Source organism: Prionailurus viverrinus, chromosome D1 (genome assembly GCF_022837055.1).
Source record: "Prionailurus viverrinus isolate Anna chromosome D1, UM_Priviv_1.0, whole genome shotgun sequence".
Lineage (NCBI taxonomy): Eukaryota > Metazoa > Chordata > Mammalia > Carnivora > Felidae > Prionailurus > Prionailurus viverrinus.
The window spans coordinates 6,200,634-6,226,018 of record NC_062570.1 but is presented as its reverse complement, the minus strand read 5'-3'; the positions used below and the strand labels follow the sequence as shown (position 1 = coordinate 6,226,018).

At 40.1% G+C, this 25,385-nt stretch overlaps 1 protein-coding gene across 1 annotated transcript in view; it reads left to right on the top strand.

Moving 5' to 3' along the window:
- The window catches only part of CWF19L2 (CWF19 like cell cycle control factor 2), a 150,368-nt gene that overhangs the window by 78,848 nt on the left and 46,135 nt on the right, over positions 1 to 25,385 (top strand). The window contains exons 11-12 of the mRNA XM_047878862.1: positions 14,270 to 14,383; positions 15,976 to 16,113. Coding sequence (XP_047734818.1) covers positions 14,270 to 14,383; positions 15,976 to 16,113 — 252 coding nt within the window. The remainder of the gene's footprint in view (positions 1 to 14,269; positions 14,384 to 15,975; positions 16,114 to 25,385) is intronic.

The window sequence follows — 25,385 nt, the reverse complement described above, 5'->3', positions numbered from 1 at the left end:
TTTATTTTTAAATTTTATTTATTTATTTATTTATTTATGTATGTATGTTTTAATTTACATGCAAGTTAGTTAGCATATAGTGCAATAATGATTTCAGGAGTAGAATCCAGTCATTCACACCCTATGTATAACACCCAATGCTCATCACAAGTGTCCTCCTTAATGCCCCTTACCCATTTAGCCCATCTCCCCACCTACAACCCCTCTAGCAGCCCTTAGTTTGTTGTCTGTATTTAAGTCTCTCATGTTTTGCCCCCCTCCTTGTTTTTATATTATTTTTGCTTCCCTTCCCTTATGTTCATCTTTTGTATCTTAAATTCAATGTGTAAGTGAAGTCATATGATATTTGTCTTTCTCTGACTGACTACTTTCGCTTTGCGTAATACACTCAAGTTCCATCCTGGTAGTTCCAAAAGCTGCCTTTCATTTTTAAGCAGTGAACTTTGACTTTCATTCAACAAATACCTTTCACTGCTTTCTTTGTAGAAGTCACATGTGTTCTCAGTTTTCTGAATCAAATATTTTAAATCTAAAGTAAACTTTGCGGCCTTGCATTTATTCCATGACTTACCATGTTACATTACCATGGATATACTTTCCTTGGTAGTTTAGCCTTTCCTGCCACAGAACAGGAGCACGGAGAGGTCATATCCCTTTGGTAACTTGCCTGGTTTCCTCCCTAGCCAAGCAAAGCAGGGCAGTGGCTGTACCTCTTTTGTACACACTCCTACCTCTTTTTTTACCCTCCGTAAACTATCTGTCATTTCTGTGCTCTACATTTAGAAATATCATCCGTGCGTTACTAGAGAGCGTATTTCTTTAAATAAACTATTACTAAAGAGCAAACATTTTAAGCTAAATTAAAGCCAGACAATTTCATAGATGATACATACATACAAACACGTTTTATAGTAACATAGAATCTTATATTTATTCACTCTTCTTACATCTTGCATCAACTTCCTCTTGAAATAGTGTCAGCATTATTTGCTAAATATTTCCTAAATCTGCTGTTTGCTTTTCTTATCACTGCATCAGCTCTTTATGGCTATCAGCCCTTTATCATCATCCTGTGGACCTCTGAGTACTTTTCTCTCCATTCTCACTGGGTCTTTGCACAGAGTTTTTCCTTTGCTTAGAATGTCATTCCTCTTTCCCTGTGTTCCTGTAGTTACCTCCTATTCATCCTTTACATCTTAACTCAGATACCACATTTTCCTTTGGAAAGCCTTCTCTGTGGAAAGAAATCTTATAAATAAGATCAGTTATACAAATATATTATTACAGCTTTGATGTAAAGGAGAAGTATAGAAATATGGGGATACTGAAGAGGGCCCAGTGCAGTCTGGGCATCCAGAGAATGTTTTGAGGCTGTAGCCATTATTTTTGGATCTTATCTTTAGTTTTATAACTTTGCCAAAGAAAAAGCTATTTTCTTTATGACTGTGCTCTGTAAGAATTACTACTAGGTCACAGAAATAATCTTCACCATGGCTGTTAAGTATTATCCTAGCTGGGAGTGATGACCCATAGGCTTCATTTACTGATTAGGAAACACCCGCTTGAATGACTTGTCGGCCATATTTGTTAACAAGCGCCATCCAGGTAGGTGTTTTGTTTTGTTTAATTGTTTTGTGCAGAGTATTCTCCCAAATGTAGTAACTTGTAATTATTTTGGATAGTTGTGATCATATATGTGTCAGATTAAATTTTGATATGAAGAATTCTTTTGAAGACTCTCTTATATTTTGAACCAAGACCCTCCAGAAGTTACCGAAGCCATACCTAGTTAGTTGGTTTTCTTGGAGAAGGAGGAATGACCAAGGAACAAGCTCCCCTGCACCAATTCTCCTCTGTTCCCTCAAACACTCAGTAGTCTGCTGTCGTCAGCGTTTCATTGTTTTTGTGTGTTTTGTTTTGTTTTGTTTCTGTTGTGTAATTATATTTAAGGGAAAAATGAAATGCTACTCCATATGGGCAATAGTGAGTCCTAAGACTTCTGTGTTCTCTTGAAGGGCTTGATTCTAATACATTGTTTTCGAGATTTTGGCAGGGCGTGGCGATGGGAAGATGTCGTCACATACTTATATGGTAGATTTGTAATTTAAGGGTACAATTTTAAGTTAAACAAATCAACCCCAAAGTAAATTTTATCCTTATATGTACTTAAAAATTACTCTATATTCTACTCTTGTAGTATGCATAACAAGTTAGTTATAAGAAAGTCAAATTTAATGTGGAAAGCCAAAAATAAAGATTTTGTTTTGTTTTAATAATCAAACCATTTTATTGAGGGGCTTCAGGGAAAGGCCAAACAACTGGTAGGATGAGAGCCAATGTCCTTGGCCCAGCTGTGATCTCCCCTGCTTTATAGTCCCTGAAAACAAAGTGTACTTTTCAATCTTGCAGTGCATAATAAGTGCGCATGTACCATACTCAGATTCTGAATACAATAATTATAGTAGACGGTTGGTAATAAAGATTTATGTGGAAGAGAAAATAAAATGAGTTGAATGGAACTAAACACTAAAAAACAAAAAAAACCTCACTTCACAGGTTTTTCACAGGCAAAAAAACTTAAAAAGAGAAAATAAAAATCATAGAAAAATCATAGAAAAAGTTTATGGTATTTGTTATGTTCCTGTCTGCCCAGAAATACCCAGTGTTTCATCCATGTGAGATTCTCCGAATTAAGTCTAAATAATAAGTGATAAACTATTTTGTTTTAGAAGTCTCTGTCACCTGAGCATTATAGGATATGTGTAATAAAGAATTATTACGTTAAGAAAACCACTTTGCTTCTAATTCCTTTAATAATATTTTTTATTTAGGTTCTGTTTCTAAATTTATTTAATTAAATTTCAAGATAGAAGTTTATTTTTCACGACAGCAATATTGATTGATGTGTATAGTATTATAACTGCTGCCATTATTAATAGTAATAGAGGATATTTTTTGAGGACATCCTGTGTGTCAGGACTTGTTTTGATTGTTTTATTTATAGAAATTTATTTGATTCTCATTAAAATCCTATGAAGTCATTTATCTTCATTTTCTTTGGGTAAATTAAGTGCAGGATGATCTGAGTCTCATTTAAGTTTTTATTTGGTGGCAAGAAATGAGGTTAGGTGTATGTGCAATTTATAATTATTTAAAGTAAATAATAATTACTTAAAATAATTGCTTTGATGTAAATTGATGAACTGGTGTTTGAAATATAAAAAAAAAATCTGATGTTGAAACTGATATCATATGTGCCGGTTATGCAAACTTTAAACATGGAAATTTAAGTTGCCTAGAAATGCTCACACAGTTAAATAGAAAATTTCTCTATATTTTGTATATGTGCTTTAAAAAGTAAAGTATGTTTTCAGGATGCATGGGTCGCTCAGTCAGTTGAGCATCTGACTTTTGATTTCAGCTCAGGTCATGATCCCAGAGTTGTGGGATGGAGCCCCACATCGGGCTCCACACTGAGTGTGAGTCTGCTTAAGATTCTCTCTCTCTCTCACTCTCTCTCTCTGTCTCTGTTTCCCCGTCTGTCCCTCTACCCTGCTCACACTCCTTTCCATCTAAAATAATAAACTAGAAAAAAATTAAAAATAAAGTATATTTTTCTTTATTTTTTTATTGTTAGGTGACTTCTAAGTAAAAGTATAATATGTATTCTTTGTAGAAGCATGGAAAATGCAAAAAAAACTTAAAAGAGAAAATAAAAATCACACCAAATCCTACCACTTAGTGATTATACACCGATAAATACTTTAAAGTAGTTCCCTCTAGATTTCTTTCCTTCCTTTGTAATGACATGTTAAATATTTTTGTACAATTGGCAAGCAATGCAAAAAACACACAAAAATCTATATTTAAAAAATATTCAATGTTTCCCTTAAGTCTCTATCCATTATAACTATGTAAACACATGCATAATTTACATAATTGTAATCTTTTTTGGTCTTTTTTTAAAAATTCATTCTGTCAACACTTCTCCATGCTGTACAGTATTTATTATTAAATTAAATTGTAATTAATCAGCATATTTAGTGTCCCCAAAATACAATTTCTAAATTTTATTTTAGAAAAGGAGACTGAAGAAATTCAGAATGACCTATTTCTCTCTGCAAATTTGCCTGCAAAAAAAAAAAAATCGTTTTTCTCTTAGCAGTTACTCAAAATTTTTGCCATTCTCCCCGAATTCCCTGGTTTATTCTTAGGAGTCACTTTGCTGTGTACCTGACTACAGGGTTGAATGTCTTCAGTGTCTGTCTGTTGTCCTTGTCCCCAGAAAACCAGTCTTTCTGTATCTCTCATCTGGCAGTGGGGACAGTGTTGTCATTGCCTTTGGGGTAGGTTCCTTCCCAGTGCTCATGGTCTCCTTCCTGTTCCGCCTCTGGAACAGTTCCCACCTTGTCTTGTATGGGATCTTCAGTTTCTCTCTGTTGGCCCCTTTCTCGTTATTGGCAGATGCCCTTCATTCGCTGGGCCTGTGACACGAACAGCTTCCTTTTTTCTTGGCGACTTCACTGTCCTCCTCCCGCAAACCAGCAGGGAAGGGAGGTCCAGGCATAGGAGCATGGGTGAGGGTGCTGATGTGAGAGCGAGGTGGTACGATCTGAAGACGGTGTGTTGTTCTGAACGGCCGCACAGTGAGCTAGGAGCGAGGGAGGGGGAAGAAGAGGTTGGGTCATAAACATGGATCAAATCCCTGTTCTCGCCCTGGCTGTGTCTCTTCACTTCGTGGTCCCAGTTTTCATCTTTCTGTGGATGATCTGTCACTGGAGCTCTGCACTCTGGGCTGAGCTCTAACCTCGCGTTTTCAGTTGTCTGCCTGACTTGTAAGGATGTACCATGACTTCAGAACCTATAAAACCATCCCCTTTTCGGATGGAGTTTTCCTTCTCTTAATTGCATGCTCATCCTGCTGTTTTTCTGAGTTTAAGCCACGAAGTCCTTAATTCCTTCTTCTGGCAGCACATTCAGATTTCACCAAGTAATAGCGTTTTACCCCACCTTCCCTCCTGTGCACACCTCACCCTTTTCATTTCTCCTGTCCCTGCCGTAGTTCACTGCCCCGTCGTCTCTTGCTTCGAGTACGGCAGTAGCATCCCAAGTGATCTTCTTGCCATGATTCCTTTGCTTATCACAGTGTCCTTTTGATTCCCACCAGGCTTCATCTCAGTGCAGTTGTGGTACAGTTGAAAGAGCCCATATTGAGGAGGGCACCTTTTGGGATGAGCACTGGGTGTTGTATGGAAACCAATTTGTCAATAAATTTCATAAAAAAAAAAAAAAAAAGAGCCCTGGGTTTGGGGAGTTAGAACCTCAGGTCATGTTTGACCTTCTTTACTCCTTTAGCCAAGTTAGTTATCTTGAGACAAGGGCATTTGAAATAATTTTGAGAACTTTAAAATGTAATATAGGTACAAAATTTCTCTAAAACATGAATATGCCTTTACTTAGAAATCTTTAAGCAATACTGGATCTCTGCGCTTTGTTGTGGTTGTTTCCTTTACTTCTTAACCCTTTGCCATTTCATCTTTGTTTCCAAAGACGCAGTTCATTTGTACCCAAGAACACATCTGTTTCTCCATCCCGTGTGATCCGGTACCACTTGATTTATACTTTATCTTACTTAATAGTCTAGTGGAAATTTCTATCAACTCCCTGTTTCATCTTTCTCCCCCTCTCCCTGACATTTAATTTATGAATTCCTTAACAGCTGGAACCATATCTTGTTCATCATATTAGACACATTCACACATTCATGCTGTTGGATCACATCATGATAAAAGTTATTCTGAGTGGTAGGAATTCATTGATCAGATGGAATGGAATGAAATAGAATATTAAAAAAAATGAAAAGTCTGCAATGTTTTTGATTTACTTTTTATGCCACTTATGGCTGTATCTTTTCAGATTGCCCAAAATTTTATCCAAAAGCTGGATAGTATCATAAAATATATTAAGCCAGTACTCAAAGTCCTTAATAAGGTACGCAGGCATTCTCAGGAAGTGTGCAGATTTTCATTTGGGGGAAAGAAATTTTTTGTAATCACAAAACCTATCATTTTTTCAGTTAAAGGAGCATTGCCAACTTACCTTTTCTTTGAAAAAGTGTCAGTGTTTACTAAAGTGTTAGCGTTTACTAAAATTTCATTTTTTAAAAACACTTCTTTTTTAAAAATGTTTACTTGTTATTGAGAGAGAGAGTGGGAGAGAGGCAGAGAGAGAAGGGGACAGAGGATCTGAAGCAGGTTCTGTGCTGACATCAGAGATTCCGATGCGGGGCTTGAACTCACGAACCGTGAGATCATGAGGTGAGCCGAAGTTGGGTGCCCAACCGACTGAGCTATCTGGGTGCTCCTAAAATGTCCTTTTTACTGACTCATTTTATTAGAGAAATGGAATATTAGAAATAGCACGTGATAGAACTAGTAAAGGAATGGAAATGGGATTTTAAAGCCAAAGATTTATACTGGATCCAGAACTTCATCATTTATTTTACGTGGTCCTTAGTATCCTCCCTTATAAAATACAGCTCAGTGATAGCCGTGTTACAAGGTTCTTGAAATCACATGAGATCTATTTTAGAACTTTATAAAATTATATGAATATTAATTTCTTTTTTAAACAATTTTTTTAATGTTTATTTTTGAGAGAGTGACAGAGTATGAATGGGGGGAGGGATAGAGAGAGAGAAACAGAATCCGAAGCAGGCTCAGGCTCCAAGCTGTCAGCACAGAGTCGGACGTGGGGCTGAGCTGAAGTCAGACACTTAACTGACTGAGTCACCCAGGTGCCCCTATAAATATTAATTTCTATCTGGAAAAGTTGTCTTGGATTTTTTTTTTTTAAGTTTATTTATTTTGAGAGAGAGTGTGTGAGCAGGGGAGAGGCAGAGAGAGAGGGAGAGAGAAAATCCCGAGCAGGCTCTCAGCTGACAGCACAGAGCCCAACATGGGGCTCAGTGTCATGAAGCATGACATCATGACCTGAGCCAAAATCAAGTGTTGGACACCTAACTGACTGAGTCACCCAGGTGCCCCATCTTGGTTTGTTTTTAATGAGGAAAAATCTAAGGCAGTGTTTAGATTTTTTTGCTATTGTTGATATACTAAATCACATATATTATCCTTAAATTTATCTATTTCATAAGTGTCAGAATAAAGATTTTTTTTTTCTTACGTCTGAAAGAACTCTATCATTTTAGTGTGGAAAGATTCCAGAATGTCAGTCAACGTTAAAAAAAAATTTCTCAATCTCCTTTCCTCCTCTCATCCCTCCCCACCCCGGCAAATGCTGAAAGGAACCTGGTTAAAAATACAGCGTAAAGTCATGTGTTTTTTTCCTAGCTGGCTTCACATGTAAGGCTTACAAAGAAGCAACGATGAAAGAAGGAAAGGAGACTGAAGAACGGAATTGGCTTTCGTATCCGCCGGCACCAGATATCACGCTGGCTGTACAAAATATGTGCCTAACAAAATTAAAATCACTCGTGGTTAAATGTGTCCCAGAGAATCCACTGCTGAAATTGTGAACTGGAGTCTAGTCTTAAGTATTACTTACAGTTTTTTAGTAATGATCCTTCACGTTAATATTTGATTTTCTCCAGCTTGTGCGTGGTTAGTGTCCCTCCCACCAGCAGCTTCGTGGCGAAGAGGTTAGGCACCTCTTTACTGTACCAATTTGGCGGGAAAGAAAACCGGGATAAAAACGTGCCTTTGGTCTAATGCTACAGCGTGCTCTAGAAGAGTTCCACGATTAACGGGGTGCCTTGGGGAGCCGGGGGACGCGCTCGTGGAGCACGTTTCAGTCTGTGTGGGGCCCTCCCGGGTCTTCCGAAGTTCGGCGTCCAGGCGCCGCCTCCCGGTGGCCCCTGTGGCGCCGCGTGTGAGATCCCGGAGCGGCATTGCCGAGCTCCGACCGCGCGTGCGTCGTGCTTTGAGGCCTGCGCTCCGTGCGAGAGGGTAGCGATCGCAGACAAAATACGCAAAGAGAAAATTGGGCGGCGTGTAAGGCGCTTAGAAGTTGAGACGGCCCTCTGTGGACGAGAAGCTGAACAGAAATCCGAAACTGTGAGGAGCTGGGGCTCGCAGGGATCCGACTCCCCAAACAGGCAGCGCGGCCGAGAGCTGAGCGCATCCGAGAGGCCGAGCCCTAAAGTTCTCCTTCCGGCCTCTCCCTGCCTCATCCCGGTCTGAGGCCTCCTGACGAAGGAGGCTGAAAAGGCCTTGAGTACTCGGACGTTAGTTAGCTCACGGGAGACTGTGAAGGCGAGAGGTGTTCTCGGTGGGAGAAACACACGTGGCCTCGCGGCCCTTGCTTGGACTCTGTGAACCGTGCCCAGTATCACAGGGCGCGAGGTCATCGTAAGAACCGGGAACCCCCATGCATGGGGCGCACACTGTCAGAGCTACCGATTACTGACGGGTGAGAGGAGGCGGAGGGGCAGGAGGGACGAAAACGCACCTCCCACTGAAGCCCCGGGCGCTAGCGTACTAGAAAACATTAGTTTTCCCTCAGACAGACGGTAGAAAAGAATTGGGACGTAAACCCTCGTTGCCAGTAAATTTCAAACGGTAGTGCAGTCTTAAAAGGACTCTAAGTATGTGTAGTAGCCTCGCTTACAAGTACAGAATAACATTCTGAAGAGTAAGTGACACAATAGTAGATGAATGTGGAGAAGAAATAATGTCCTAGGAATTTTAGAGATGAGAAGGGGTAAATCCTAGGAAGGCCTCAGTCAGATAAAGAAAGGACTGGATAAATGAAAGTGAGCTAAAGAGTATAGCTAATATTTATTGATCACTCACTTTATTCCTAGGCGTTGTTTTATTTTTTTATTTTCATTTTTTTAATATAATTCATTGTCAAATTGGTTTCCATACAACACCCAGTGCTCATCCCAACAAGCGCCCTCCTCGATGCCCATCACCCATTTTCCCTCTCCCCCACCCCCCATCAACCCTCAGGTTGTTCTCAGTCCTTAAGAGTCTCTTATGGTTTGCCTCCTTTCCTCTCTGTAACTTTTTTTCCCCCTTCCCCTCCCCCATGGTCTGTTAAGTTTCTCAAGATCCACATATGCGTGAAAACATATGGTATCTTTCTCTGCCTTATTTCGCTTAGCATAATACCCTCCAGTTCCATCCACGTTGCTGCAAATGGCCAGATTTCATTCTTTCTCATTGCCAAGTAGTATTCCATTATATATATAAACCACATCTTCTTTATCCATTCATCAGTTGATGGACATTTAGGCTCTTTCCATAATTTGGCTATTGTTGAAAATATTGATGTAAACATTGGGGTACATGTGCCCTTGGTATCAGCACTCTCATATCCCTTGGGTAAATTCTCCTAGGCATTGTTTTAAATACTTTGCATGTTTGATCCTATAAATACCTTGTTATTTTATTTTGCAAAGGAGGAAAGTGAGGTAATTAAGTATTCTTGGAAGGTTCTCTAATGAGGCAGGATTGGCGCGTGGGCTCCTGACCCTGGGATCCACGCCCGCATGCTCTCCTGGTGGGCTCTGGCCAGGAACTCATTGCAGAAAAGATAAGACAAAACGTATCAAAGGTATTGAAACATATCAAATGAAGTTACTGAAATAGCAAACCAAAAGTAAGTAGAGGTTATCAAAAAACCAAGAAAGAAATTAATAGATAAGCCTTTAGGAAGGCTGATCAAGGGGGAAAAATAGAACACACAAAGAGTATTCAGAATTGAGAAAGAGAGAATTGAGAATTACTGAAAGGTGGACAAAACTGAGGCTGCTTGGAGTCTGTCTGGTACCATTATGCGCTTAGCAAAAGGTGCTTCCCTTGAGCCTGTGCAGTCATGTGAATAAGTCTGTACCAATTGGAAAATAGCCTTGAACCAGGATACACATGTCGGTGAATGTAAAACGGCTTGATGTTCAATCCTCCCATTGCCGTGGTTGGGAGCTTGTATGTACTGAGCAACCTGCTCTCTATGGACATAATTAGAGATAGAATAGGGATTGTTTAGAAAGCATGAAAATACCATGAACTGTAATTACTGCTTATTTATTGAAACGTTAAAAGATAGAAAATGGAAACAGGTGTTGTAGGGCCTTCAGTGATGAAAAACTTGCCGAATGCCAACTGGTGGGAAAATCTGATGTAGTGAAAGTTTTCCTTTATTTACAAGATGCCACAAAAGGATTTTAAGCAAACATTTAGAATTTTTAAATACCAGCTTTGAAGCAAGGCCCTGAATGCTTTTTCCTTTTCTTTTCTTTTTAATCAGCGTGTTACATGCAAATAGTGCTCAAAGGTTGATATGAAAGAATGACGGTGCCTCGGGCCCTTTTCAGACCTTATCCTGGTCCTAAGATCCCAGTTTTAGTTCTTGGCTCTTTCTTCTGGCCTGGTTGTTTCATGTATTTTTCCATATTGTCTAGCTTCTTAACTGTGGCGGGTTATATCTGGTTTTCCTTGTGGCCCTTCTGGCCAGAAATGGATTTCCAGCGTATGTTAACAAAATGAAAGCGTACCGGGTCCCTTTCTTTCTGTCTGTGATATTATCAAGCAGTTGCAAGTTTTTATCTTGCTGTTCTCAGGTAAAGTAATCATTAAATGATTTTGAATTAGTTTTATCCCTTGAAGAACAATAGAGATCAAAGGTTAGCAGTCTTTTTCTCTACAGACCATATAGTAAATGTTTTAGGCCTTATGGTCTATCCAGTCTCTGTCACAGCAACTCAATTACATATCTCTTAAGCTGTCATGGAATGAAAGCAGCTACAGACAGTATATAAATGGGCGAACACGGCTCTGTTCCAGTAAAACATTATGGGAACTAAAATGAGAATTGTATGTAATTTTTATTTGTCATGAAATATATTCTTTTGATTTTCCCTCAACAATTTAATAGTGTAAAAACCATCCTTAGTTGGTGGGCCAAACAAAAACAAGCAGCTTGCTGGATTTGGCCCACAGGCCTTAGTTTGTTGGCACTGGTGTGATTCTTAAATAAGCGCTGTGTTCTGTATTATTGTAGTAGCCAATGTGGAATTGCTTGTGTTTCTGTCGTGGGAACCCAAAGTGGGGAAACCTGGTGTCCCCTGGCATGCCCGAGGAACAGAGAGTAGAAAAGCGTGGAGAAGAAGACTGTAGATGGGGCAGTGGGTTAGCTATGGGGGTAGAATTAATCTGTCTGAGGCATTTAGTAAGTACACATTGTTTTTGCCACTGTACCAGGTACTGTAGACAACAGGTAGTGTGTAGCTTGGTCTTTGGCCTGGAAAAGTGGCAAAGACCGATCATTGTAAATAAATAGATAGTTACTGAAAAGATGATGGTCTGGCAATACAAGTATGCCCAGACTTATGCCTACAGTTATCAGCTGGATGGTAAATTTATAAAAATTATGAGGAACTAGAGAAGTGTGTTTCAGGAAGCCCATAGTATTTGAATTTGAAGGGCCTTATGTGTTGTGTTAAGGTGCTTGGCCTTTATCCCACTGTCTAGGACAGTGTTTCTTTGTGCTGTAGGATCAGATTTTTTTTTTTTTTTAAATTTTCCAGCCCATTATGAACTAATAGTTTTATAAAATACAATAAAAATTATAGAAAAATGAAATAAAGATATTATAAAATATACGTCCAAATTTTAAGTTAGATTGAGCCAACATAAAATTACTCTTTAAGATTGCTGGAAAAATTTATAAGCACCCAGGTTTTGTACTTAACTCCTCACAGGCCGATAACAAATATATCGTGGCTGACAGTTCTCACACTGTCACTGGTCTGTGGGCCAACTTTGAGTGGTACTGATCTCTCCTAGCTAATATGGGGTCTCTGCAATTTTTCAGCAAACAATGACATAGTTATTTTTGTGTTTAGCATAATGAATTTTTGTCAGCACAAGTGGTAGTTAGGTTTCTGGGTGGAAGGATGGAAACCAAGGAGCCTTGGAGTCATCAATGCTTGAAATGTAGCTCTAAGTGGAGGAGAAAGTGAAATTGACTCTTGATTCTCATTAATTCATGTACAGGATAATTCTTGCAGTAGCCTATAAACTTCTTGTAGGCAGGTACTGTATTTCTTTTAGTAACTACGTAAGGCAGGCACTTTTCAGAATATTTAATGACTGAATGAATGGGTCAGAGAGGTGAGGCAGAACCAGGAAAGAGTAGAGTATGTATAAAACTAGAATAAGAAGGGTTTCAGGCTGAGAATATAATGAACAGAATCAAATACTTTCAAATAAACGAGGGTGATAATTGATAAGTATTTATTAGATTTAGTAATTTGGAAGTCCTTAGGGAGATCACTTTAGTGACATGATAAACTTAGATAAAAAATGTGTTTCCCATTTCTGTTATCCAGTAAGAGAATGAATAGAGATACCCTGTATTTAAAACAAAAATTTTTTTAAACATTTATTTATTTTGTGTGTGTGTGTGTGTGTTTATTTATTTTTGAGACAGAGAGAGATAGAGCATGAGCAGGGGAGGGGAAGAGAGAGAGGGAGACACAGAGTCTGAAGCAGGCTCCAGGCTCTGAGCTGTCAGCACAGAGCCCGACACGGGGCTCGAACTCACAGACCGTGAGATCGTGACCTGAGCCCAAGTCGGACGCTCAACCGACTGAGCCACCCAGGCGCCCCTAACATTTATATATTTTTGAGAGACAGAAACAGAGAATGAGCAGGGGAGGGGCAGAGAAAGCCCCTGAAGCAGGCTCCAGGCTCTGAGCTGTCAGCACAGAGCCCAATGTGAGGCTCGAACCCACGAACCGTGAGATCATGACCTGAGCCAAAGTCAGACACTTCACCAACTGAGCCACCCATGCACCCCTCCCTTTTTATTTTTTTTTATTTTTTTTTTAAGGTAGAGATACCCTTTAAATATGACACATCATTAGGGCGCCTGGGTGGCTTTGTCAGTTGAGCATCCGACTTTGGCTCAGGTCATGATCTGATGGTTTGTGAGTTTGAGCCCCCCGTGGGACTCTCTGCTGTTAATGCAGAGCCCACTTGGGATCCTCTATCCCCTCTCTCTGCCCCTCCGCAACTTGTGTGTGCGCATGTGCTCACTTTCTCTCCCTCTCTCTCTCTCTCTCACTCTCTCACTCTCTCTCAAAAATAAATAAAAATATTTAAAATATGACACATTCTTAACTAATGCTAATTATTTGAAGAAGAAAAGTGATAACTTTAATTAGTATTGTATGTGAATGTAAGATCAGTATTGTATTTTTTTCTTCCATCTTAAAAAGGGAACTAAGTCTCTAAATGGAGTTGAAATTGATTTTTTTTTTTTAAAAATTTTTTTTTTTCAACGTTTATTTATTTTTGGGACAGAGAGAGACAGAGCATGAACGGGGGAGGGGCAGAGAGAGAGGGAGCACAGAATCGGAAACAGGCTCCAGGCTCTGAGCCATCAGCCCAGAGCCCGACGCGGGGCTCGAACTCACAGACCGCGAGATCGTGACCTGGCTGAAGTCGGACGCTTAACCGACTGCGCCACCCAGGCGCCCCGAAATTGATTTTTAATAATTTGTTCTGAGTTGAGCAAAAAATTGAAATGTGAATAATTTGGTTGGTCTTGTTTCAAATTGATCTTTAATAAAGCAGTTATCTAATATTTTTTATGTGATTCTTTGTTAGAACCTTTCCAGTAACATTCTATTTTCATCATAGAATAAAGTTTAATCTTAATCTGTACTGTACCAGGCAAGTATTTGGCCAGTAGTTTGTAGGAAAAAGATTATGGATTGAAAGTATGTGGGATATAAATTCTGAAGAGTCAGGGAACTGAAAAGCATTTGAGGGCTGTTAATGGAAAGAATAGAAGTTGTCTGGAGCATCATTATAGCAGCTAATGTAGCAGTTTGTTGTGTCCTTTAGTTGCTTTATGTCTTAGAAACAAGTTTTAGTAGCATCTTTAAATTGAAGAAACATGCATTAAACATGATATCTATTGCCTAAATTATGGGCACTCCTATCCAGTGCATGTGTGAATATTGGTACTTGGTCATCTTTAATATTGTCTAGATGGAAACGTTATTTGAATTTTCCCTCTGTGATTGCTTTTCAAAAAAAAAAAAATAAAATGGACTTTGGATATTCCCCCCCCCCTTTTCTCTGAAAAGATCGTGATCATTTTACATTACGGTGGGTAATGAAATTCCAGGCAACTTAAGATAAACTGTAATTTTTATGCTGTTTTTTATTATGAAATATAAATATTCAGTACTCTTCACAAGAATTTCAAAAGTTCTCTCTACATCTTTCCATAGAATGAAGATCAAGAAGTGGTCCTGGTCAGAACAGATCGGTCTGGAGGAGTGTGGCCTGTGAGCACAGCAGGAAAACCTCTGGAATCTACAGGAGGAAGAAGGAAGAGGCAGATGGTGTGTTTACCATATGTCATTTTTAATTCGGAATTCCTTTCCCCTCCTTGGCTTTGTTTGCATCAGACTACTTCAGAATATTTTCTAAAGTGTAGGTTTATACTACAAGCATTAGAAGGTAGTAAGTTATAGTATTACTTTTATTCTCAGGTATATCCCTTTGCATTTTACAAAATGGAATCTAATTCAACTATGGGTTTCAAATGCGAACATGGAGTGTTTAAAGCAATTTTAATTTTGTGTACGTTGTTTTTGCCATTGTTTCTAACTTCCTTTTACATATTTACCGTAGCTCTTAGGGAAAATTTTGCATTAGCTAATTTGAGCCCTGGTGATGGGGTGTCGATATACAATAATGTCTTAATTATGTGGTTCCTGTGATCCGTTATAAGCCTTACTTTCTTTTCCATCTTCCAGCTCTACCAATTAGTTTTTAGCACTACCCTGAGGCTCTAGAGATGGTAAAAAGAGTGTATTCAGTTTTCCCAAGTTAGATTTTTTGTTTTAAATTTGGAAGATCATACAAATGGTAATTGGGTCCACAGAAGATTTGTTTGTTCATAATTTTTCTGTCATATGTTTACTATTTGTCTATTGAGTGCCTTTGCTGCTGGAGAGAGTAGTTGCTTCAGCAAATAGAGCGGGATAGATCCCTCCTCTAATGAAATGGGAAGAATTAAGGGTTTGGAGCAGAGATGGGGCAGGAGAATAGTAAAGGTTTGAATTCTGTGGAATGACAGAACTGGCTAGGGAGCCATAGATGCATTATCCGATGGCATCAAGGGCTCTGTTTGAGTTGCCTGCGGCCGAACACTTTCAGGTACAGGGTAAAGAGGGCAGACACATTCATGTGGGACCGAGGTTTGCCTTTTGAGTGTAATGACAGGATAGGAGGGCCAGAAATTAAGGGTCTGGAACCAAGGAGTGATTGAAGCCACGCAATGTGAGAGTTAAGCTAGTGATTTCAGGAATAGGAATGTTGGGAAAAGTACTGGGAATGTGCTTCCAAAGGTCTCAAAGAGGTTGGAGAGCAGGTTTTGTTTGGCTAAGGGAGTGTGATGATAAGCGAGATGTGACTTAGGAGAAAATACATGACACTTTTCTTTGCTACAGGTAGGTATGGAACCCACTGATAGAAAGACCCAGGACTGACTTAGATGAGAATCAGAGTATCAGCCTTGTCCCTGGCAGAGCTGTGTGAAATGAGTTTGCTCATACTTGCCCTCTGTTTTCAGTGTGCTCACTTTATCTCCGGATGGCTGTGCGCTTCCCTCCACAGCAGTCAGGAGTTACTCCAAGGACAAGAGCAGACGGGAGGGAAGAAGGTTAAAGCAATTCTGCCTTTTCCCCCAAACCCGGAAGTCAGATAATGCCATCCCTGGGGAAGAAGAGAGTAATGGGGCAGAAAGAGGAAGTGGTATTTGAATGGAAATTCTTCCAAACCGGAAACACATAGAAAAGGGATAAGCTGGAAGGAAAGCTTGTGATACGTCGTGGCATGTTGTGCATTTAATATGAGATTTACAGGTAATTAAAAATACTTCAGAGACCCAGACCCATGTTTTCACTAAATAATGTTCATTTTCTCATAGGCTTCAACTCACGAAGAAAAAGAAAGGGTTAGATACTTTCACGATGATGATAATCTCAGCCTAAGTGATTTAGTCAAGAACGAAAAGATGGGAACAGCAGAAAATCAGAACAAACTTTTTATGAGAATGGCATCTAAGGTAAGATATATTCCTAGGATATCTTTCAGTTTTGAGAAGCTGGTTACTCCCATCTAGCAATGATGTATTTTTCACAGAGGTCTGTTCTTTCTGATCTTGATTTATTTGAATAAGTCAAACCCTTTGTAAGACGTTAGGAACATGCATTTTGGAATTGATTGGGAAGTATATATTTGAGATTGATTTTGTTTTTATTTTTTATCTTTATTTATTTCTTTGAAGTTTATTTATTTTGAGAGAGAGAGAAAAAGAGAGAGAGGGTACGTGCACGAGCAGAGGGGCAGAGAGAGGAAGAGAGAGAGAATCCCAAGCAGGCTCCATGCTGCCAGTGCAGAGCACGATGTGGGGCTTGAACTCTTGGAAATCAAGAGTAGATTGCTTAACCAACTGAGCCTTAGCCACCCAGGCACCCCATTTCGTTTTTAAATATAAGCTCTGGTTTAGTTTTTTTATGTATGCCATGAAAACGTTAATTGTGTATTTGATCTACCAGTTAAGGGAAAGTCTTGGGCCAGAGTTTAATGTTAGCAACATGCTGCTAGTTAGGTGACCAGTATGTTTTGTCTTAATGTTCCTCCAGTTCTTCATAATGTTTACCACAAGGAATATATTTGAAGTAAGGTATTACGGATTATAGAGGAGGCATTTTAGAATAATCTTAAGTCTGTTTATATGAAAACTTGTATTTGAAAACATTTTTTTAATGTTTATTTTTGACAGAGAGAGAACAGAGTGCAAGCAGGGGTGGGGTAGGAGAGAGAGAGAGAGAAAGAGCGAGGGAGGCACCGAATCCGAAGTAGGCTCCAGGCTCCAAGCTGTCAGCACAGAGCCTGACACAGGGCTTGAACTCACGAGCTGTGAGATCGTGACCTGAGTTGAGGTCGGATGCTTAACCGACTGAGCCACCTAGGTGCCCCTGAACACTTGTGTTTATATTTCATATTTAAATGAAAATGTATATTAATACATCATTATAGTTAGTAGGATTAATATTTGTTGCAGATAGCATTCTTTGTTGCAGTCCCTTCCAAACTTGCCCACTAACATTTTTGATACAAGAGATATTTAAGCTCAGCTGTCTAACAGGGTTTGACTCCCCTGGAGCGTCAGCTTGCTGTCTCTTTGCAGATGCAGTTTTCCTGGAAAACAGCTGTCTTCATTTGTTTACATATTGTCGAAGATTGTTTTCACTCCATAACAGCCGAGTTGAGTGAGTTGAATCGAGTTGAATGAGTTGAATCGTTGTGACAGAAACCTTATAGCCCACAAAGTTGAAATATTTGAAATACTTTGCCCATGACTTTGTGATACCATTGGTTACTTTTTGGTGGTGGGCGTTTGGACCAGGTATCTGAGGTACGGGAGGAAAACTCTCCTGCCTGGTGAAAAACTTAATGGAAACTAGAATAAAGATAACTAGAAGTATCTGTGTATGTATATGTGTATTGGGAGGAGTGACACAAACTTGGGTTTAAATAGAAATGGTCATTCTTCCCATCACTAAGAATTGTAAATTTAGCCCATAGGCTCATTTCATTTCTCTTCATCTGGAGGGAAAGACTAGAAATCAATCCCCTAGGGTCTGGAATTTCATTTTTATGAACGTTTTCTTCTCAGAAATGGGGCATGCCACTTTATGTGGAACTCTGAATTAAATACAGTTTTAGTAATCTGAGCGTAGTACGTTCGGGTGTATACACAAGATTAAAAAAAAACCTTGTTAAAAATTGTAATAGTCATTTGTTCACTTGTTCATTGAACAGCTGAGGGGTGCACAGTAGTCCCTATGCTGGTGCTGTGAGTAGGGATCCGATGAGTTCCTCCCCCCCCCGAGGCTTATGTTTCTAGTGGATGAGACAGAAAATGAACAAATAGATGGTATAAAATACTATGTAACATAAGTAATATTACACAAAATAGGAAATATTTTTGTAGGAAATAAAGCATAATCGGAGGTGATAGTCTGGTGTTTTCAGTAGAGAGTTGAAGTGAGGCCTCTCCCTGGAGGTGGTGTTTCTGCAGCCTGTGAACAAAGTCGGGGGGTGGGGTCCACATGAATATCTGGGTTATTCGTGCAGAAGAAACAGCACATGCAAAGGGTCCACAGCAGAGGCGAGCTTGGAGCATGTGTGACCTGACCAGGGGCACAGGGAGGTGGGACAGGGGAGCAGAAGAGGCGGGGGACACACCAGGTCTTACAGGCTGTGGTGTGGGAGCGCACGCTTTCGTTGTTAAGTGATGGGACGCCATTGTGAAGCTTCGTAGTAGGACAGTGTCATGATTTGGCTTATGTTTTGTAGTTGCCCCACAATTCTTGTGTGTTCTGTTCTGTTTTTTTCATTTGTGGAAGTTTCTCTTGTCATCTTCCAGCTCCGAGGTTCTTTCCTCCACTGTGTCTGGTCTGCTTATAAACCCATCATTTCTTCATTTCCATTGTAGTGTTTTTAGGCTCTAGGATTTCTTTCTGGCTCTTAGAGTTTCCACCTCTCAGCTTACATTACCTGTCTGTTCTTGGTGAGCCTACGCTCCTGGACTGTGAGCCTCACCCGTACTTGTCAGTTTGTTTTCCCTGCTTAGTTGGGAAGGGATGGCTGGGGGGGCTGGAGTCACGGGCTCCCTTTACTTCAGGTGGGTTAGGCCATGATGAAGCCCCAGCAGGTACAGCTCTGGTAACATTGTTCCTCCTGAGAGCTGGGCTCAAGATGAACAGAATGTTCTGGTGTATTTCACAGTGGTGCTCCTCTCCCTGCCTGCTGCTGGAAGCGAGAGAGCACCTGGAGGTAAAACTCACACAACTGTGGGGACTTTATCCATGACTGGGTCCCCCTGGAGTTTTTAACTCTCAGACTTGTCCATTTTGTCCACACTGAGCCTCCAGCGATTTGTCAGCTAAAGCTTAGGTTTTCCTGGCCTGGCGGTGGTTCCCACGGAGCCCTGCTCTGTGCACACAGATAGATTGTGGTTCCCTGTACCCCCCTGACTGGCTCCCTGACTTTGGGGTAGAGTCGCTTTCCTGAGAGGCTAAGGAGAGGTGTTGATTTTTCAGCTTCTTCAGCTTTATACTTGTTTTTGGGGCAGAGTGGCAGCTTCTCAGCTCTTTAAATGCCAGGCTGGAAACTGCTGTTTTATTTTTGAAAGGATTTTTCTGGCAGCTCTTTCAAGAAGATGATGTAGGGAGGCAGGAGTGGAAATAGGGAGATCACTTTAGGAGGGTCTCGCATTAACTCAGATAGAGCCTGGGATTAGAGTGTAAACTGGTGAGAAGTGTTAGGCCTTGGGGCAGTGCTGATGCTATTTACTGAAATAGAAAACCCTGCAGGGGTCACATATCGCTGGAGGTAGGAGATGGGGAATACTCTCTCACATATACGTGATATACGAAATGCCCATGAGACATTCACATGGTGCCATGGGCTCATTGCCGTGGAGCTCTGGGTCTGTGTTGGCTCTCACAGACGCTTGGGTGCTCTGAACATTGAAATGTATATAGAGCCATGGGACCCAGGGAATTATTAAAGTGGCTCTGAAGACTGAGCTCTGGAGCACTGTGTGGAAGGGGATGAGGAGGGTTCCACAACTGATGCTGAGAAGGGGCAGCCACTGAGGTACAAGGAAGACAGGCCGTGGTGGTTGAGAAGCGGGAGAAGATAGGAAGGAGCCTGTGAATAACTGTCAGTTGCTTCTGAGAGGTTGAGTCAGATCTTTGAAGCCGGGGAGGTGACCGTTAGGTTTGGCATTGTGGGGGCTTCTGGAGACTCAAAGGGAAGGCAGAGTGTCCATGTGCGGAGGCAGATGGGCTTGTAAATATGGTAGAAGAAGGAACGGGGCCCCCCTTCTTACTGTTCCCCTTAGTTTAGTGAACACTAAGGTTTTCAGCTGGGAGTCATGGTGAAGAAGGGGACATCAGAGGGTCGAGAAGAAAGAGCGAAATGGTTTTTGAGAGAAGCTGTGTGAAGTAAAGCAGGATTGCCAAGCAGTACTGAAGGTCCATCTGAGGTTTACAGTTATAAATTTAACAGTGAACATGGCAGGGTGTTCGTGTGGTTTTTTTTCTATCATGTTTGGTTGGAGACTTAGTTTTACTGAATCATGATATAGTCATCATGACTTGTTTTGTATTTTTCAGATTTTACCACCATTGTATCTTGCTTTAAGGGTGCAGATATTAGACCATGTTTATGTTTTTTTTTTCTCTGTTTGTATATTATAAGATCTTTTAGAAATATTTGTATTGGATAGGGTTGTTTTTAGTACTCACTGAGTTGACAATGATCATGATCCCTGAACATCTAAAATCTTTGACTTTTTGAAAATTTGAGTTTACTAAGCTAGAACGTTATAATAGGTACTGTAAAAATTCACAAATGGGATGTCACCAAATGGCAGAGTAATGGCCATCACCTCCATCCCCTCACAGAGATCAGCCATCAGGTGGCTAACGTGACCAAGGAGAGCTCTAGAGTCTGCATAAAACCTTCAGCAACGCAGTGGGACAGAAACACAGGAGAATGACTGCACAAGATGGGAAAGAGGACAGCTTCACTTTTGCTTGGACTGTCCTGTCCCCATGCTGGCGTTGCTCAGCACCGAGAGGGAACGCTCCAGCTAGGAAGAGTTCCTGTGGCAGGGAAAAGAGCAGGGTGAGTGACCAGCTTCCCTAGTGTTTCGTGGCACCATGTGAAGTTCCCAGTTCAGTTTCCGCCCACCCAGGGGCCGAGAGCAGAGACAGAGAGACAGCTAGGAACAGGGGAGAAAAGTAGGGGCCCCCAGGAGCAGCCACACTGCGGGTGACTATGGTTCCCAGGGGTCTGTCCTGCAGACAAACCAACAGCATTTGCCTCTGGAGAGAACAGTGAGTGCTGCCGCTTGCCCTGGTGTGTAGCTCTTGCAACAGCCCTTGCAGCCTCTGTGGGCCCCCTGGAGATTCTGCCGAGGATCACGTGGTTGTTGATGGCGTGGACCCCGGTGACTTGAGCCAGTGAGCCACTGCCCTCCCCAGGCTTATTGCCACCGTATGCCCTCATACTTGGCACCCTACACCTTTAGACCTGAGGTCACCACACACCCCAGCATGCCCCTGCGTGCAGATAGACATTTTCCCTTACTGCAGTCCATAAAGTCTGGAAGAGAGGACTGCTTTTTCAAATGCACATCTACACAACGTTGTAAGGGTTGTAAATAATTAGAGAAACATGACTCCAACAGTAAATATCTAATTACCATCACCCCCCCAAAAAAGAAGATAACAGGCATTACCTGATGAAGAGTTCAAAATAATCGTTTTAAAGATGCTCAGAGAGCTGTGAGGACATTGATAAGCAGTGTAATGATACCAGGAAAACAATATAAGAACAAAATAGGGAGTTCAACAAAGAAACAGAACACAAAAATAAACCAGACATTTGTAGTGGAAGAATACACTGAGTGAACTGTAAAAAATTCAGTAAAGAGCTTCTCTCGCAGACCAGACCAAACAGAAAAAAGAATCAGCTCACAGAGAATTTGTTTGAAATCATCCCATCAGAGGAGCATCAAGAAAAAGGATGAAAAGGAAAGGAAGAAGGCATATGGGTCTTAAGGAACACCTTAACAAATAATCTGCATCCCTGGAGTCCCAAAGGAGAAGAGAGGGAGAAAGGGATAGAAAGCTTACATAAAGAAATACTGGTTGAGTACCTCCCAAAGCTGGGGAGAGATTTGCACTTTTAAGTTCATGAAGCTAATAAGCCACCCCAAAATTTCAATCCAAAGTGATCTTCTCCAAGACACAATTTAAAACTTAAATTGAAGAAAAAAAGAATTTTAAAAGCAATAAGAGAAAGAAAAATTCTCTCCTACAAGGAACCCCTTTAAGTCGTACAGTGGATTTCCCAGCAGAGTCCTTTCAGGGCAGGAGAGAAGGGTTTGGTACAAACGCTGAAAGAAAGAAACTACCAACCAAAAATATTTCACGCAGCAAAGCTGTCCTTCAGAAAGGGCAAGATAAAGACTTGAGCTTGTCACCACTAGGCCTGCCTTCTAGGGAAGGCTGCTAATTAGTGACATGAAAACATAGGAAAATGTACAACACCCTAGTAAAGGTAAGAATCTAGTCAGATACAGAAGGGTGTTAACCACTTAACTCAAGCCTAAAAGTCGAAGGACAAAAGTGTTAAAAATAGTGATAGCGACAATAATTCGTCAGTAGATACACAATATAAAAAGTAAAGTGTGGCATCAAAAACGTGAAATGTGGGTGTTGTGGGAAATAAAAGGGTAGAGTTTTTCTGTGAGATAGAAATTGTTAGCAGTTTAAAATGACTTCTGTCTCTAAGATGTTTCAGGTCAGCCTTAGGGTAACCATAAACCGAAGCCTGCAGTGGAAAAGATGAAGGGAACCAGTGTGTCCCCCTGTGGCCAATCATCCATTCACAGAGGAGGACAGCAAGAACGGAAGGAAAGAAAAAGGAACTGCCAAACAGCCAGACCCATTCACAAGATGATGATACAAGCTCTCACCTGTGAACAATTACTCGGAATGTAATGGCTTAAATGTTCCACCAAGAAGGCAGAAAGTGGGTGAATGGATAAAGAACCAGACTCAACTATCTCCTTTCCGTAAGAGACCCACTTCAGCTTTAACAACACAGATAGGTTCAAAGTGAAGGCATGGGAAAGAATAGTCCATGCAAACGGGAACTAAAAGAAGCAGGGGTAGCTCTACTTCTACAGACAAAATGGGCTTGAGGTCAAAAACTGTAACTGGACACGAATAAGGTCATTATAAAATGATAAAGGAGTCAACTCATCAGAAGGAGATAATTGTAAATACATAAACATCCAACATCAGAACCCCTAAATATGTCAGGGAAATAATAACAGATCTCAGAGTGCTAGATAGCACTACAGTAATACTAGAGGACTTCATTCAGTACCTCACTTTAATCAGTGAACAGATCATCCAGCCAAAAAAAAAAAAAAAAAAACAAGAAGAAGACATTGAACTTGAACGACACTTTAGATCAAATGGACCTAAGAGACATATACGGAACATTTCATCCAACAACAACAGAGTATGTATTCTTCTCAAGCACACATGGAACACTGTCCAGGATGGAACATAGATTGTTATATCACAAAGTTAATCTTAAGAAATTGAAAAATATAGAAATGATGGCAAGTACCTTTTGAGACCACAGTGGCATGAAACTAGAAATCACTAATGAGGAAACCTAGAAAATTCACAAATATGTGAAAATGAAATAACACACTCCTGAACAACGAATGGGTCAAACAGAAATCAAAAGGGAAATTAAAAAAAAATATGGAAACAAATGACAGTCTAAACAGAATATACCAAAACTGATGGGATGCAGCCAAAACAGTGCTAAGAAGGGGGTTCATAGTCCTAAACCGTCTATAGTTACAAAAAGTAAAGATCAGAAATAACAACTTACCTCTTATACCTCAAGAACTAAAAGGAGAAGAAGGAGATAGCAAAGACCAGAGCAGAAATAAATGAGCTGGGGAATAGAAATACAATACAAAAGAGCAAGGAAACTAACTTTTTTTTTTTTTAAGATAAATAAAATTGACCAGCAATTAGCTAGACTTAGCAAGAAAAAAGAAAGAGGACTCAAATAAGTAAAATTACAAATGAAGGCACCTGAGTGGCTCAGTTGGTTAAGTGTCTGACTTCAGCTCAGGTCATGATCTCGTGTTTGTGGTTCGAGCCCTGCGTTCGGCTTTGTGCTGGCAGCTTAGAGCCTGGAGCCTGCTTCAGATTCTGTGTCTCATTCTCTTTCTGCCCCTCCCCTGCTCGCACTCTGTCTCTCTCTGTCTCTCAAAAAATAAAATAAAATGTTAAAAAAATTTTTTTTTAATTACAAATGCAAGAGGAGACCTTTCAACTGATGCCACAGAAATATAAAAGATCATAAATCAGATACTGATATGAACAATTACATGCCGACAAACTGGACAACCTAGATGAAATGGATAAATTCCTAGAAATAAGCAACCTACCATGTCTGAATTGTGAGGAAATAGAAAATCTGAACAGATCAATAAAAAGTAAGGAATTGAATTCATTTATCAAAAACCTCCCTTTAAAAGCCCAAGGCCAGAAAGAAAAGGAACAAGTGGGCGCCTAGGTGGCCCAGACGGTTAAGCTTCCAACTCTAGGTTTCAGCTCAGGTCATGATCTCAAGGTTCGTGAGTTCAAGCCCCGCATCGGACTCTGCACTGACAGTACAGAGTCTGACTGTGGTTCTCTCTCTCCCCCTCTCTCTGCCCCTCCTCTCCTCTCTCTGTCTCTCAAAATAAATAAACTTGAAAAAAAAACAAACAGAAAAAGAAAAGGAACAAGTAAAACTGTCTCTGTTATTTGCAGATGACATATTATATATAGAAAACCATAAAGATTCTACCAAAAATGTGTTACAGGTAATCAACAAATTCAATAAAGTTTTAGGATCTAAAATCTATATATAAAATCAGTTGCATTTCTATACAGTAATAATTAACTATCAGAAAAAGCATATTAGAAAATTCAACACTCTTTTATGATAAAAACTCTCAAGAAATTGGGTATAGAAGGAACATACTTCAACATAATTAAGTTCCTATACGAGAAACCCACAGCTAACTTCATACTTAACACTGAAAAGTTGGCAGTTTTCCTTCTATAATCAGGATAAGACAAGAAGGTTCACTCTCAGCATTCCTATTTGACATAGCAGTGGCAATTCCAGCCGGAATGGGTAGGTCAGAAAAGGAAAGAAATGGCATTCAGATAGGAAAGGAAGAATTAAAGTGTTCTCCATTGAAGATGTGATCATGTATTAAAAAAAAAAAATGCTAAAGACTCCACCAAAAAACTGTTAAAACTAATAAACAGTTCAGTAAAATTTCAGGATACAAAATCAGCATGTAAAAACCAGTTGCATTTGTATAAATTAACAATGAACTATCTGAAAAAGAAATAAACAGTTTTCATTTACAGGAGCACGAAGAGCGGTGAAATACTTGGGAATAAATTTAACCAAGGAGGTAAAAGATCTGTACACTAAAAACTATAAGACACTGATGGAAGAAATTGAGGACAAATAAATAGATACCCCAGGTGCGTGGATTACAATGGTTAATGTTAAATTTTCCATACTAAAACCATCTATAGGTTTAGTGTAGTCTCTAGCAAAATCCATCACCATTTTTCACAAAAATTGTAAAAGCAGTCCTAAAATTTGTATGAAATCACAGAAGACCCCAAGTAGCCAAAGCAATTTTGAGAG